Here is a 14,562-nt window from a genome sequence, read left to right as displayed (position 1 = left end):
GGTTTAAATGAATTTTTCATTCTGTTTTGCATTAATTTTGCACAGAGCGAGAGAAAGGAATCCAATTTCCTCCTGCATGTGGATATATAGTTTTCCTCACCAAATCTGAATAGATTGTCTTTCTCTCCAACATACATTTTTAGCCCCTTTGTTGAAAATTACATGGCTGTCCCCATGTGGATTTCTCTGTGTCCTCTCTTTGGTTCATCTCTGTGGGTTAGTCTCATTAGCATGCTGTGTCTGTTACAGGTTTGTAATATAATTTGAAATCGGGTAATGTGATACCCCTAGCCTTGTTCTTTTTGCTTAGGGTATCTTTGGCTGCTTGGTGTCATTAATATTTCTATGTGAGTTGTAGGATTTTCTTTTCTTTTTCTGTTTTTGTGAAGAATGTGTTTAGTTTTTGATGGAGGCTAGTGTTTAATCTGTAGATTGTGTTTGGTACTATAGCATTGTCACAATATTAGGCTAGTTCTAGAGATTTATCTTGTAGTTTCTCCAATTTGTCTTTAAGGTTTTCATTGTAGGTTTCTTTCACCTTCTTTGTTAGAGATCTGTATCTGTATGTCTACTATATGCACACATATAGAAACACACAATTTTTAAATTTTGTACCATGCTATACCATCATGAATGACACTGTGTTCTTGATTTCCTTTTCAGTATTTTTGATATATAGAAAAGCAACTGGTTTTGTATGTTGAACACATATCCTAATATTTTGTTCAAAGTCTATCAAATCAGAGTTTTCCGGAATCTTTAGAACTTCTTGAGTAGGGAACATGTTATCTGTATAAGGGGTAATGTTTGTACCCTATTCATGTCTCCTTTGTTTCTTGTGGTTTTTTGTTTATTTGTTTGTTTGTTTTTTTGGTTTTTCAAGACAGGGTTTCTCTAGTTTTTCCTTCTTTTTCAAAGTATTATAAAGGTATTGAGTTTCATTTTTTTTATCTTTTAGTGGAATTTTCCTCTTCACTTTTTATTTTCAGTTGTTCATTGTTGTCAAATAAAAAGTACATTTGAATTTTGTGTGTGAATATTGTGTCCTGAAATCTGATTGAACTTATTAGCTCTGCTAGTTTTGCCAAAAGCAGTTACTCAGTGTTTCTATGTACAGGATAGGCAGAAGAGCAACTCACATCACTTGTCAGAAGAGACCCTGGGATTGACATCCTTCACCAAAAGAGAAAGTGCTGAATACCATATCATCACAGATGCTATTTTATTTTACTGTTGAATTGTCCCCAAAGGGAAAGAAAGAGAGTTTGGATTGTGTATGCACTTAAAATGTCATTTTCCTAGTTTGGTGAATTTTTCTGGAAGGCACAACTGTATTTCTTAGAAATTTTTATTTATTTATTTAAGATTTCTGTGTCTTCCCGCCACCGCCTCCCATTTCCTTTCCCCTCCCCCAATCAAGTCCTCCTCCCTCGTCAGCCCAAAGAGCAATCAGGGTTCCCTGCCCTGTGGGAAGTCCAAGGACCACCCACCTCAATCCAGGTCTAGTAAGGTGAGCATCCAAACTGCCTAGGTTCCCACAAAGCCAGTACATGCAGTAGGATCAAAAACCCATTGCCATTGTTCTTGGGTTCTCAGTAGTCCTCATTGTCCGCTATGTTCAGCGAGTCCGGTTTTATCCCAGGCTTTTTCAGACCCAGGCCAGCTGGCCTTGGTGAGTTCCCGATAGAACATCCCCATTCTCTCAGTGTGTGGGTGCACCCCTCGCGGTCCTGAGTTCCTTGCTCGTGCTCTCTCTCCTTCTGCTCCTGATTTGGTCTGGTGCTCCAATGTAGGTCTCTGTCTCTGTCTCCTTTCATCACCTGATGAAGGTTAATATTCAGGAGGATGCCTATATGTTTTTCTTTGGATTCTCCTTCTTATTTAGCTTCTCTAGGATCTCTAATTATAGGCTCAATGTCCTTTATTTATGGCTAGAAATTTTTAAATGGTTTCACATAGTTTTCGAGTTTATTTAGTATTATTAATCTGTTTGATTCCTGCCTTTTAGCCCAATTCTGTTCTTCTCCTCTCCATTTTTTTTCATATTTGTACTTTCTGTAGTCTAACAAACTGATTTCTTCCAACAAGCAATTTTTTCCTATCTTTTTTTTTTTGGTTTTTTCGAGACTGGGTTTCTCTGTGGTTTTTGGAGCCTGTCCTGGAACTAGCTCTTGTAGACCAGGCTGGTCTCGAACTCACAGAGATCCACCTGCCTCTGCCTCCCAAGTGCTGGGATTAAAGGTGTGCGCCTCCACCGCCCGTCTCCTATCTTTTCTTTTGACTGTGTATCTGACCTTATTTCTCATGTCCTTGATCCCTTCTGCCATCACCACTATTTGAGATGAAGCAGAATCTTGAGACTGTTTCTGTCTGATTATCCAAGTGGAACTTAGTTGGGCCTTCTGTTTCCTTCCTGAAGCCTAGAGGTCCCTGAAAATACCTGATTGGATCACATCTGGTTTTTTATTTTCTACTAGACTGCTAATATGCCAAGGACCAAAACACTTGCATATCTAAATTTGTGGGATGAAATAATTTAAAGAGTTCGAAGCAGGGCCAGAGATGGCTCAGTGGTTAAGTAGAGCCTGCTCTCCAGGGGACCTGGGTTTGATTCCCAGCACCCATGTTGCAGCTCATAACAGTCTATAACTTCGATCCTAGGGACTCTAACGTCCTCTTCTGTCTTCTATGGGCAGGCATACAAGTGATGCACAGATATACATGCAGGCAGAACATACCTGCATAGAAAACAATAGAAGTAATTTTTCTTAACTTAAAAAAATAGAAATTAAAATGGTATGCCTGATTCTAATGTAGGTTGTGGGTGGTCCGAGACAGGATTTCTCTGTAACTTTGGAACCTGTGCTTGGAACTAGCTCTTGTAGACCAGGCTGGTCTCGAACTCACAGAGATCCTCCTGCCTCTGCCTCCTGAGTTTTGGTTGATTAAAGGCGTGCTCTACCACTGCCTGGCAGTTTTGTTTTGTGTTTTTATTTACTTTTACTTGTACTAAATATTAAAGCTAGGGCCCTATACATGCTAGACAAGTACTATGCCACTGAGCTGTATGCCCAACTGAAGATTTGTTTAGAGACTTGCATTTATTCTAAGAAGTATTAGGGAAGCCTTCTAAACTTGCTTTTGTATTACTGGTAGCCAGAGCTAGCAAGATTTCTGGAAACAAAAATACAGCCACTGTTTGATTTACTAATAATATTCTTTACCTCTAAGCTGATGATATCAGGTGAGAATAAAAACAAAAGCCATCTGTTTCATATGTGTTTGTGTGTAGGTAAACCAGGGTCTTGTACATGGTAGGCAAGTTTTCTACATTTGCATATGTGTTTGCATGGTAAGGAAGCCAGAGTCTTGTGTGTGTTAGGCAAGTTCTCTACATTTAAGCTGTCTGCCTAGCATATCAGCATATATTTTAAAGTTCTCATTATGTGTCAGGTTTTATTTAATGTTCTTGGTTTGCAGGCAGAATTATATATACCTGTCTCAGATATCTTTTGTATTGTTTTGTTTTTGTTGTTTTTTCGAGACAGGGTTTCTCTGTAGCTTTGAGCCTGTCCTGGAACTAGCTCTGTAGACCAGACTTATCTCAAACTCACAGAGATCTGCCTGTTTCTGCCTCCCAAGTGCTGGAATTTTAACCCCACTGCCCATCTTTGTCTCAGCTGTCTTTTAATAGCCATTTAATAATAGCCAGAGCAGAATAGGTGTAGCTATTAACATGTATGTAGGTATTGGTTTACACAGTTATCATTGAACCTAGTTCATAGGAGTTAAAAGGCTTGTTAGAATGTTTTGTAAATTAAACCTATATTTCAAAACATTCTTTTAAAATATGAGACGTTTTAACTGAATCTATTAGCCTAATGGATATCTTTTCTTCTTTTTTGTGTGTGTGGGGGGGGCATTGAGGCCAACTTTTTCTGTGTAGCTCTGTCTGTCTTGGAACTAGTCTTGTATAGCAGGCTGGCCTTGAACTCACAGAGGTCGGCCTGCCTCTGCCTCCCAAGTGTTGGGACTAAAGGTGTGCATTACTACAGCCCAGAAATTGATGGGTATTTTGAAGTAATCTGTCAATGAACTGAAGATGTCTAAGGAAATGGGAACATATACTGGTTTTTTTTCTTATATTCATAGATTCAGACTGAAATCTAAGTGCCTGAATTTATTGTTTAGAATTAATGGAAAACTAACAGAGCTAGGAGCACAATAATAGATGGATATTTGGCAGCTAGCAGAGCTAAGAACAGAATAATGGCAATGCTGATTGAAATTGGATTGGAACCAAAGCCTAGTCCACTTGACAGTCTTGTTTAGAGCTAGTGCTAGTCAAAATACCTGGTTAAATGCTAAGTTGGACAAGTCATCTTGTTTGAATTGATGATTTCATTTTCTTCTTTTGTCCAGTCCAGATTTTTTTTGCTAAACCATTTTGAAGTGGTTTACATTTTATACCAATATTGATTTTTATTTACAGAAAAAGAAACCAGATTTTTAGTTATCTCAAGGATGGGAAGAAGCTAACAGGCTGATTCAGGGGCTGAGGAGATAGCAGAAGGCCATCTTAACCGCAGGAACTGTTTCCCTTCTGATTGTGGTGTTTGTCAGGGACCCCAGCCCATGAGTAACACCTTTTACCTCTTCCCTGTGCTTATGCCACTCTGAGATCCCAAGCTCTAGAGCAGTCCTTCTCAACTGTGGGTTGCTCCTGTCTCAAACATTTACGATTTACAACAGTAGCAATGAAAATTATTTTATTATGGTTGGGGGTCATCACAACACGAGGAACTGTTTTAAAGGTTTGCAGCATTAGGAAGAATGAGAACCGCTGTTCTAGGGGAAAGAGTTGCTGAGTTTCATGTTGCTTTTGTGTTTTCTCTCTTATTTTTAATCATAGGCATGGGTCAGGAACTCCTTTAGAATGTCTGTAGTATGTAGGCAGGTTAATTTATAGTCCCACCAGAAATATAAGACAGCATGAAACAAAGGAACCTTTGATACTTGACTAACCTAAAATCAGAATGGAGGTTGAGTACCTGAGGCAGGAAGTGTTAATTGTGTAAGACTTAGTTTTGAATTCAAAATTGAAACAGTGCTTTTTAGGGAAGCAAGGACTTTTTATATTAGATAAGCATGGTTAGATGGGGGCATCTATTGGTGAAGTACAGCATTGCATTTAATTCTCTCACCCCCCCCCCCCCCCAACACACAAACCTTGAATTTTCATACGGCCTATGTAGAAGCATTTTGATAACTTTCTTTACAGGGTTAAGTCGTGAATATATGTAGTCATATGAGTTCTGCCAGAAATGCTTTTTTTAGCTCTGTCATTATGGCACTCAAGGAGCCATAGACCCAAATGCCACCCAGTGTTTGTGATTGATTATATTCCAGTGAAACTTTGTTCAAATAGGTGGTTGATTATAGTTTGATGATCCGGCTAGGGTGATGATCCTTAATATTTCTATGGCCTAATTTATGCTTACTACATACATAGGGACTTAATAAATATCTACTTTTTAAATCTTAAGTGTGAATGTGTGCAGTGCATGTGTGTGGCGAGGCCAGAGGACAATTTTGGAAGCTGATCTCTCTCTACACCTATTACATGAAGACTTAAAATGTGAAGTCATTTAAATGAGGAAGTTAATTTTTTAAATTTAGTAGTCTCAGTTTTAAAAAATGTATCTGCTAGTTTAAGTATTGTTCTTTAAAGTCTTGATAAGGTTACCAGTGAAAGCTTTAGCTGTCATGGAAGTGCTTATCAGAACTGTGATGGGGTTTCTTCATCTCACCCTCACCAGAAAGAAATTCTGAGTCACTGCCTGTGGGAATGCAAATTAGGGTGGCCATTGTGGAGAACCATCGGAGATAGAAGATACCTTTAAAAACAACCATAAGTGTATAGGGTGGACTAGCTGTCTTGCTTCTAGAATATACTCAAAGGAAATGAAATTAGTATATCAAAGAGATATCTGAATGCTGATGCTTATTATAACACTAATCAGTGCTGTAGGAATTAAGATATGCATTGATAAAGAAAATCTCTCACATACAGAGGGAGAGGGGGGATATTTTTCAGTGATAAAAATGAAATTTCAGGGCAAGAAAGATGGCTCAGTGTTTAAGAACCTTAGCTTCTCTTCTAGAGGACCCAGGTTCAATTCCAAGCATCTGCATGGCAGCTCATAACCATGTGTAACTCTAGTTCTAGAAGATCTGACACCATCTTCCGGCCTCCATGGGAACAACACGCACGGTACACAGATATACGTTCAGAAACAATTCATCCACATAAAATGAGAATAAATAAAATCTCAAAAAAATTAAGTTTTATCAGAACTGTTAATGGCTCAGTGGTTAAGAGTATTGGCTACTTTCCAGAGGACCTGGGTCGGGTTCCCAGCACTCACATGGTGTCACAACTGCCTGTATTTCTAGTTATAGAGAATCTGATGCTTTTTTCTGGATACTTTTGTGCACTTACTACAAGCTGGCACAAACATATACACAAAAGTAAAAATAGACTTGTTTTTTTTTCGAGACAGGCTTTCTCTGTTGCTTTGGAGCCTGTCTGGAACTAGCTCTTATAGACCAGGCTGGTCTCGAACTCAAGGAGATCCGCCTGCCTCTGCCTCCCGAGTGCTGGGATTAAAGGTTTGCACCACCACTGCCCTGCTCAATAAATAGACATATTAAAGGATAAATATTTGCCATTTGTGCCAAAACTGGAAAGACTCTAGAGGACATTGGTAGGTGAAATAAGCCAGCTACAGAGGAACAAGTATTGCATGTCTTTTGTGCTGTGTGGAATTAAGAATTGATCTCAAAATAGAATTACCAAGAGTAAGGAAGGGGAGAGGGAAGAGTAGATAATGGGAAACTGGGAAGAGCGGGTTGAACAGGTTCTGATAGCTTACAGAATTGCGAGAGTGACTCTGATTTGTGCCATCTGTTTCTTACTTTGTATGGAACCGTGAGAAGGGAGCTGCAGCAGGTGATCAGAATTGGAAGTAACAGTTACCCTGATTTGACTCTCATGTATTGAAATACTGCGTTTTGCCTGTAAATGTGTTTGCATTAAGTAAAAATTAAATAAGTAAGTGATTAAATAGTCTCTTACAGAAGTGAGTTACATTGGGATTAGGAAAAATACTTTTTTTAATAACAGCTTAACAAAAATATACTTTCTTTTTTTTAAAATTTTTTCTTTGTTTTTATTGAGCTATATATTTTTCTTCACTCTCCCTTTCCTCTTCCCTCCCCTTCTAAACTCTCCCATGGTTCCCATGCTCCCAATTTACTCAGGAGATCTTGTTTTTTTTTCTACTTCCCATGTAGATTAGATCCATGTATGTCTCTCTTAGGGTCCTCATTGTTGTCCAGATTCTGTGGGATTCTAGGCTGGTTTTTCTTTGCTTTATGTCTAAAAGGACTTCTGATTGAGTACATATGATATTTGTCTTTCTGGATCTGGGTTACCTCACTTAATATGATGTTTTCTAGATCCAACCATTTGCCCACACATTTCAAGATGTCAAATTTTTTCCACTGTATAGTACTCCATTGTGTAAATGTATCATCACATATTCTTTATCCATTCTTTGATTGAGGGACATTTAGGTTGTTTCCAGGTTCTGGCTATGACAAACAATGCTTCTATGAACATAGTTAAACAAAAAATATTTTTATAAGATTAATTGTAAAACAATAATTTACTTAAGTTAGCATACTATTTTGTTTATTTTGTATATAGAATTTGCAGATTACTTCTATTTAATAGCAGGTTTTATGGTTATTTGATAAAATATTTTTAAGATCTAGCTTCAGTCTAAGTTTTAAAATCAAAGAACAAAAGTATTAAGTAAATCACTTCATGACACAGGACACTATGGGAAAGTACATCTTTATTCTGACCCAGCAGGTAAAGTTAAGAATAAATGGTATTTATTGAGAAATTGCTGGTTTTACTATCCAAGGAATCTGTACTAAGACTGTTAACATTGAAATAATTGACCTTAAATAGGAATACCTAGAACAAGATGATGTGACTTATATATGTAATCCAAGCGTAAGATAAGAGGTCAAGGCAAGATTGTAACTATAATTATACCATCATCATCCATATAGTAGTGATGGGGCCTTTACAATAAATAGCAGAGCTCAATAGTAGCGCTCCCCGTCTGTAGGGAATGTTTCATTATATTTGCTCGCACCGCCTACTATGTTACCACCTCTGATATGGGAATAAAGATATTTCTTAGATTATGAGGATACACTTGGTCAAGTCACTGGATATAATCATTCCAAAATTAGTAATATTTTACATGCCAAAAATGGAGAGTAAGTTTTTTTTTTTTTTGCGCGGGGGTGGGGGGGTGTTTCGAGGCAGGGTTTCTCTGTAGCTTTGGAGCCTGTCCCGGAACTAGCTCTTGTAGACCAGGCTGGCCTCGAACTGTTACTGATTCTGTTTTTGAAAAAAATTCTTTTTTGTTTGTTTTTCAAGACTGGGTTTTTCTGTTAACAGCTCTGACTGTTCTGGACCTTGCTCTGTAGACCAGGCTGAACTTGAACTCACTGAGTTCACCTCCACCTCTCACGTGCTGGGATTAAAGGCCATCATCAGCTGGCTTATTTTTGAAAAATTTTAATTTTGTGTCGGGGGGGGGGTGCGGGTCAGAGGATCAAGGTCAGGTTGTCAGGCTCAGTGACCAGCTCCTTTACCAACTGAGTCACCTCTCTAGCTCTCAGATATTTTACTTTGATGTACCTAGGTGTGATTTTTCTTGTTCTTATCTTGTGGGAGAATTTGTGAGCCTGTAAGTTTATGTCTTCACCAAGTTTGGGAATTTCCATTCTCTCTCTCTTTTTTTTTTTTTTTTGCCCTTTCTCCTTTGTCTCTCTTGTGACTAATTGCATGTAAGTTGGTTTGCTTTCTGGTGCCCAGAGGACACTACTTTAATGCCTGCCTGTTACCTAGTTTGGATAGCTCTGCCCCTGCACTCTGCTGTTTTGCCTATGCAGTGAGTGAGGTGCTCATGAAGAGTGGAACTTTCGAGTTCTGGAGTCTAGTCTGTCTCTTCTCTAGTTTTATTCTTCTGATGAAAATTCCGGCTTGTTCATTTCTTACAAGCGTATGTAACGAGTCATTTGAGCATGTCTGTAGCTACTTTGAGGTATTTTACTTATTGATTCCATTATCTCTGACAAAATGACTGGGTGGTGTGTTCTCGAGAGTGTTGGCTTTTTTGGAAATCGTTTTTACAGCAGCTGCTTAACTTATCAGGACAGCATAACTGTGTTGCCACAGGGTGCCCAATCACCACATTGCTTCTCAGGGTTTGCAGACTTCTCTGAATTGCTTAGAGTTGATCTTAACACAGATCAGGTCAGCTAGAGACGAGCACAGAATTGCTGTGCAAAAGTTAGAAATTTTTCTTTGTGGTTCTTTATTTTCTACATATTTCTTCATTCTTCATGGCTGCTGTGCTATCCAGAAACCATTTTTCCTAACCAGTGAAACTGAAGATTTTGACCCAATTTGTAGTTGCTCTGGTGTAGTTCTTGTGTCCAATTCAAATTCAGAATTATATTATTTTTATTTGAATCTCTGTCTAGTATACTGAGATTTGTGGCTCTTGAAGGACAATGCAAATGGTATAATTAGAATATCCCCAAATTGTTTATTTGGTCCTTGTCATTAAGCAAACAATACTCTGTTGCTTCCTTTCAGTTCTCAGAGGTTTAGCTCTTCATTGTGGTTGTCTGAGCAGTGGTTCCTGATTGTATTCAGATAGCAGTTGCTGTCTTAAAAATCCCTTTTACTGATTTAAAATGTTATGCCCACAGTTGCTTTCCTTAAATGTTTATTTCTTGCATAGACCTTTGGAAAACTTCACTTTATTCTTCCGAGTTGATATTCATAGGCATGTGTTATTTCCCAGTCATAAATTAAAATATTTGCAGGAAATATTCCTTAAATTATAATTTTTATTATTTTCTCCTTTTAGCAGTCTTTAATTTCGTCTCTCTGTTAATTCTTTGTAGCTTCCCTAATTGCCTTCTCTCGAATTCTTTGTATTTAGCCCATGAGATGCTTCAGTGGGTAAAGGCGCTCTTTGCCACACCCAACAGCCTGAGTTCATTTCCTGGAATGCACGTGAAGGGCAGAGAGAATTGACTCTTGCAAGTTGTCCTTGACCTCCACACAGTCCACCCACCCACACACACACACACACACACACACACACACACACGTGCACACGCGCCAAATAAATCTAATAAATAAAAGTCTTTTATTGTAGTCCTTGTGATTACAAAATGTCCTTGTAACCTTTAAGCCTTCTCTGTTGTGTTTATTGCTTGTTCCTTACTGACGCTATTTCTGAAGCTTTCCTGAGTTCTGCTACCTTTCATGTTTAAAATCTGATTGTAGTGGTCTTTCTTATTATAAGCTCTTTGTAATGCCATGCCTCATTTTGAAATAGTAAGTTATAGTTTTCACCTATTTTGTGGGTATTTCTGGCACTTTTGTAAATTTGGGCTCCTTTTACACTTTTGTTTTTCTTGTAGTAACTTCATAAGATTGACCCATCTTGTTTGCTTTCTGAGAATCAGCATGACTTTTCCACAGAGTTCCCTCTGCTGTTGGTTTTGGATTCACTTCAAAACTGAGGCATTTTCCTTTCTTTCTGAAATTTCTAGGCTGTGCCTTCAGAAATTTGTATGTATTAACACGTGTATTGGGGTGCATATGTTTTTGGAGGCCAGAGATCAATGCTGGTGTCTTCTTCCATCACTACACACTTTATAAAATTTTTGTTTTTATTTATTTTGCCGGGTGATGGTGGTGTATGTCTTTAATCCCAGCACTCAGGAGGCTCATCGTTTGAGGCCAGTCTGGTCTACAAAAGCTAGTTCCAAGATAGGCTCCAAAACTACAGAGAAACCCTGTCTCAGGGGGAAAACATATTTATTGGCTGGAGAGATTGCTCAGGGGTTAGAGCATTGGCTGCTTTTGCAGATGACCTGGGTTTGATTCCCAGCACCCACATGGCAGCTCACAACTGTCTGTAACTCTAGTTCTGGGCACCTGACATCCTCACACAGACATACATGCAGACAAAACACCAATGCACATAAAAATAAATGAATCTTTTTTAGAAACTTATTTTTAATATTATGTGTTTGGGTGTTTTGCCTGCAAGTATGTCTGCTCATCACTTGCATGCCTGGTCCCTGCAAAGACCAGAAGAATGAGTCATATCCTCCAGAACTGGAGTTACTGATGGTTGTGAGCTGCTGTATGGGTCCCAGGAATTAAACCTGGTCTTCTGGATGAGCACCCAGTGCTTTATCAGCTGAGTCGTCTCTCCAGTCCCCCACATTTTTGAGACCCCCCGTCTCTCACTGAACTTGGAGTTTCTCCCTTTGGCTAGATTGGTTGGCTAACAAGCCCCAGGGATGTTCTTTTTCTGCCTCAGTGGGGTTGAGATCACAGGTGAATGCTGCTTCTGCTTCTGGATTGATCTCAGGTCCTCATGCTTGCACAACAAGCACTTTTAACAACTGAGACATCTTTCCCCTACCCTTTTCTGGCCTTTTATCTAGATATTTCTTTCCTCTATTGTTATTATACCTATTGTGCTCCTTTTAATTCCTCACAGAATAATATGCACTCCTTTTACTTTCTTCCCTTTTATGAACAGGTCTTTCCAGGATTCATTTAAGATGACTGTCTCAACCTTTTTTAGTTATGGATGGACTCCTTGTACTTAAAGACTATTTCAAAGGGCAAAAGTCTCCAGGCTACAGCTTCTGTCCTTAATTTGTCTGCTGACTTAAAGAATGGGTTTTTGGTGTTTGATGGTCCCTGTTTTCATTCTGTAGACAGCCTTTCTCCTTTTGCTGTTTTCCATACAGCCCTTGTAGTTGTTTGTGCTTTGTCCGCACCTGCTGTTTTGGGGAGAATCTGTGGAATTTCCTGTCACTTGGCTTTATTGTTTGTGTCTGCAAATTTTTAATAACTGTTTAGTTTTGTGTGTGTCTTCATGAGGTTTTACAGATGGTCAGAAATTTTGCCACCCATGGCCCAATTCCTTGCTTTTGAATTGATATTGTAAAAAAAAAAAAACAAAACACCAATACAAGATAGCCCCTGAAACAACAGAGTTTTGGTAGCTTGGCAAATCATTCCAAACATTTGTAGCGTTGAGAATATGGTATTTGTTGTATTTACCTTGCATGACTTCCTTAAAGAAATCATACTTAATTTTCATATATATAAAGAAAGATTGGTTTTATACCTTGTAATATGTTTCTTTAATGTAACTCCTAATTTTCACCTTTAAAAATCTTTCACAGGCCTCAACAAATAATGAAAGTTCTAATCACAGCTTTGGAAGCTTAGGATCTTTAAGTGACAAAGAATCAGAGGTAAGTGATTTTATTTTAAATGTGGCACTGGGAAAGTAAAAGCTGGAATCGTTTTTTAAATGTGTGCCTCTCCTTCCCCGTTAACAACTGTGGTATTGAAGGTTAATATTTTGAAGGTTTCTTTTACAATTTTCCATGTAGTTTCCCGCCCCCTTGGGGGGTGGTGATGGTAGGGAGTGGGGGTGACCTTGATGAAGCACAGCTGTTTAGATTGAAGATTGTATTTGGCATTAGAAAGAATACAGTTTTTCAGTTCTGTAGCTTAATTTGCTCATAAATAATACAAAGATGTTGTCAATGGAAAACCAGCCATTCGTGGTTTTATATGGTGAAGGTGGGTTTTGAAATATGCTGCAGTTCATAGTTTTTAAATTTTTACTATTTCTCATTTTAGGTTGATCTTTATAAGGGTTTGTGTGCTTTCCTAGTTATAAAAATAAATCTACATAGAATTCTTGTGGAATCAAGCCGATGGGTTTCATTTTGCATATTTTTAAGAAATGTGACAAATCCCCTTTTCTAGCATCTGTTTACTGACGTGGTATCTCTAAGTGAACACGTAGGTCCATGGTATGGCCTTTTCTGTGCATGATACACTTGATGGCGTCTTCTAAAAATGGTTGACACGAATGTGGTTGGGTTTAGCATTCATGTTTTGATAGAATGACTTTTTGTGGGTGTAGCCTTTCTCTCAGGAATAGAATTCTGTCTATTTAAACCAATTTATGTGTGTATGTATGTGGCATGTATACGTTTGTGATTTTCCTATCAATGTAAATCATTTATACTTGATTCTTGTAGCCTTTTTCTGTCAGTAGGTTGTTAACACTCAGGAATTCTTACTGCATTTGGCTTCCTTATTCAATGGAGAGAGAAACTCAAGGGTGGCATCTTTTTAGCTGTTTGTTATTGAGAGCATCTAGGAACCTGTAGGTAGGCAGTTCTGTGCCAGTTGTACAGGCACCCTGCACTCCACAGGAGTGTGGCATAGGGTTCTCACTCATCAGGCTTTCCCTTCCACAGAGACAACTGGCAGGCAGCTGAAAGGACTGTGCAAGTGACGGACTTTATCTGCAGTAGGTTCCCTTGAGGTAAGCGTTAGTCACCCTGTAGCATCAGCTATCACAGTTTAGTTTGTCAGATTAGCACATGTGTACTAAGACCTTTAAAATAGGTTAGTTCTAGTCCAAGTGGAGCTAAAAAACAAAAAAATAACAAATCAAGAATATTTCTTCTTTCTTTTGGACTTTGGAATATTCTTGATTTTTTTCATAGATGAGTATATACAGTAATTTCATATGTTCTTTCATAATCTTGTATTATGAAGAGCAATAAAATAACTTTAGGTGTTTTTCCTTTCTGTTAACCATATATATTTGCATATATATGTAGCAAAGCATAGTAAAAGTTAGGTTCCCTATATAAATATCTTCATAGGGGATAAAGTGTTTAATGGTTCCTTAGTTAACCAATATTCACAATGCAAGATATAGATCAAATATTTGGATTCTTATAGAGGAATTAATCTACAATAAAATTTCCCTTTAAAGAATTCAGTGGCTATATTTTAGTTGGATTTTAAATAGCTGTATTACTTGTACATAGATTTGTTTGTATAGACATTTTGACATTTGGGGCAGCAATAGAAAATCTTGAAAAATTATTTGACTTTTGCTGTCCTGTGTTGTGCATATGGGATTTTTACAAATTGATAGTTAAGCTTAGTACCAGAGTATTTTGACATTTTCTCAGATTGTACATGTTCCCTTATATCAAAAGAATTGACTGTTATTAATTGTTCTACATTTCCATGTCAGAAGTTACTTATCTAAGGAAAATGAATTGCAGGCTTTATCTCTGTGGTAGGAACCTTAATGAGTTTCCTTGATGAAATTTCATTCATACTAAATATGAATGTTCATAGGTCATGCTTTAAGGCATTGGAAGTAAATGGTCATGAGTTAGAAGTAGTTTTTGTTCTATATGCACTGACTAGTATAATTTAGATAGTGTCCCTTGTCTCTTGACATCACTTATTCTTTTTTGGTATCTGTTTCCTGATTGTTATTTTTTGGGACAGAACCAAGGCCTTGATATATTTTTAAAATAATA

General features: G+C 37.9%; 1 protein-coding gene across 1 annotated transcript in view; it reads left to right on the top strand.

Moving 5' to 3' along the window:
• The window catches only part of Tlk1 (tousled like kinase 1), a 109,612-nt gene that overhangs the window by 33,342 nt on the left and 61,708 nt on the right, over positions 1 to 14,562 (top strand). The window contains exon 3 of the mRNA XM_041631407.1: positions 12,379 to 12,450. Coding sequence (XP_041487341.1) covers positions 12,379 to 12,450 — 72 coding nt within the window. The remainder of the gene's footprint in view (positions 1 to 12,378; positions 12,451 to 14,562) is intronic.

Source organism: Microtus oregoni, unplaced genomic scaffold (genome assembly GCF_018167655.1).
Source record: "Microtus oregoni isolate MIOR12 unplaced genomic scaffold, Mior012 000037F_ref0000500, whole genome shotgun sequence".
Taxonomy (NCBI): domain Eukaryota; kingdom Metazoa; phylum Chordata; class Mammalia; order Rodentia; family Cricetidae; genus Microtus; species Microtus oregoni.
Note: the sequence above shows the minus strand (reverse complement) of the source record. Positions and strands in the feature narration are given on the sequence as shown.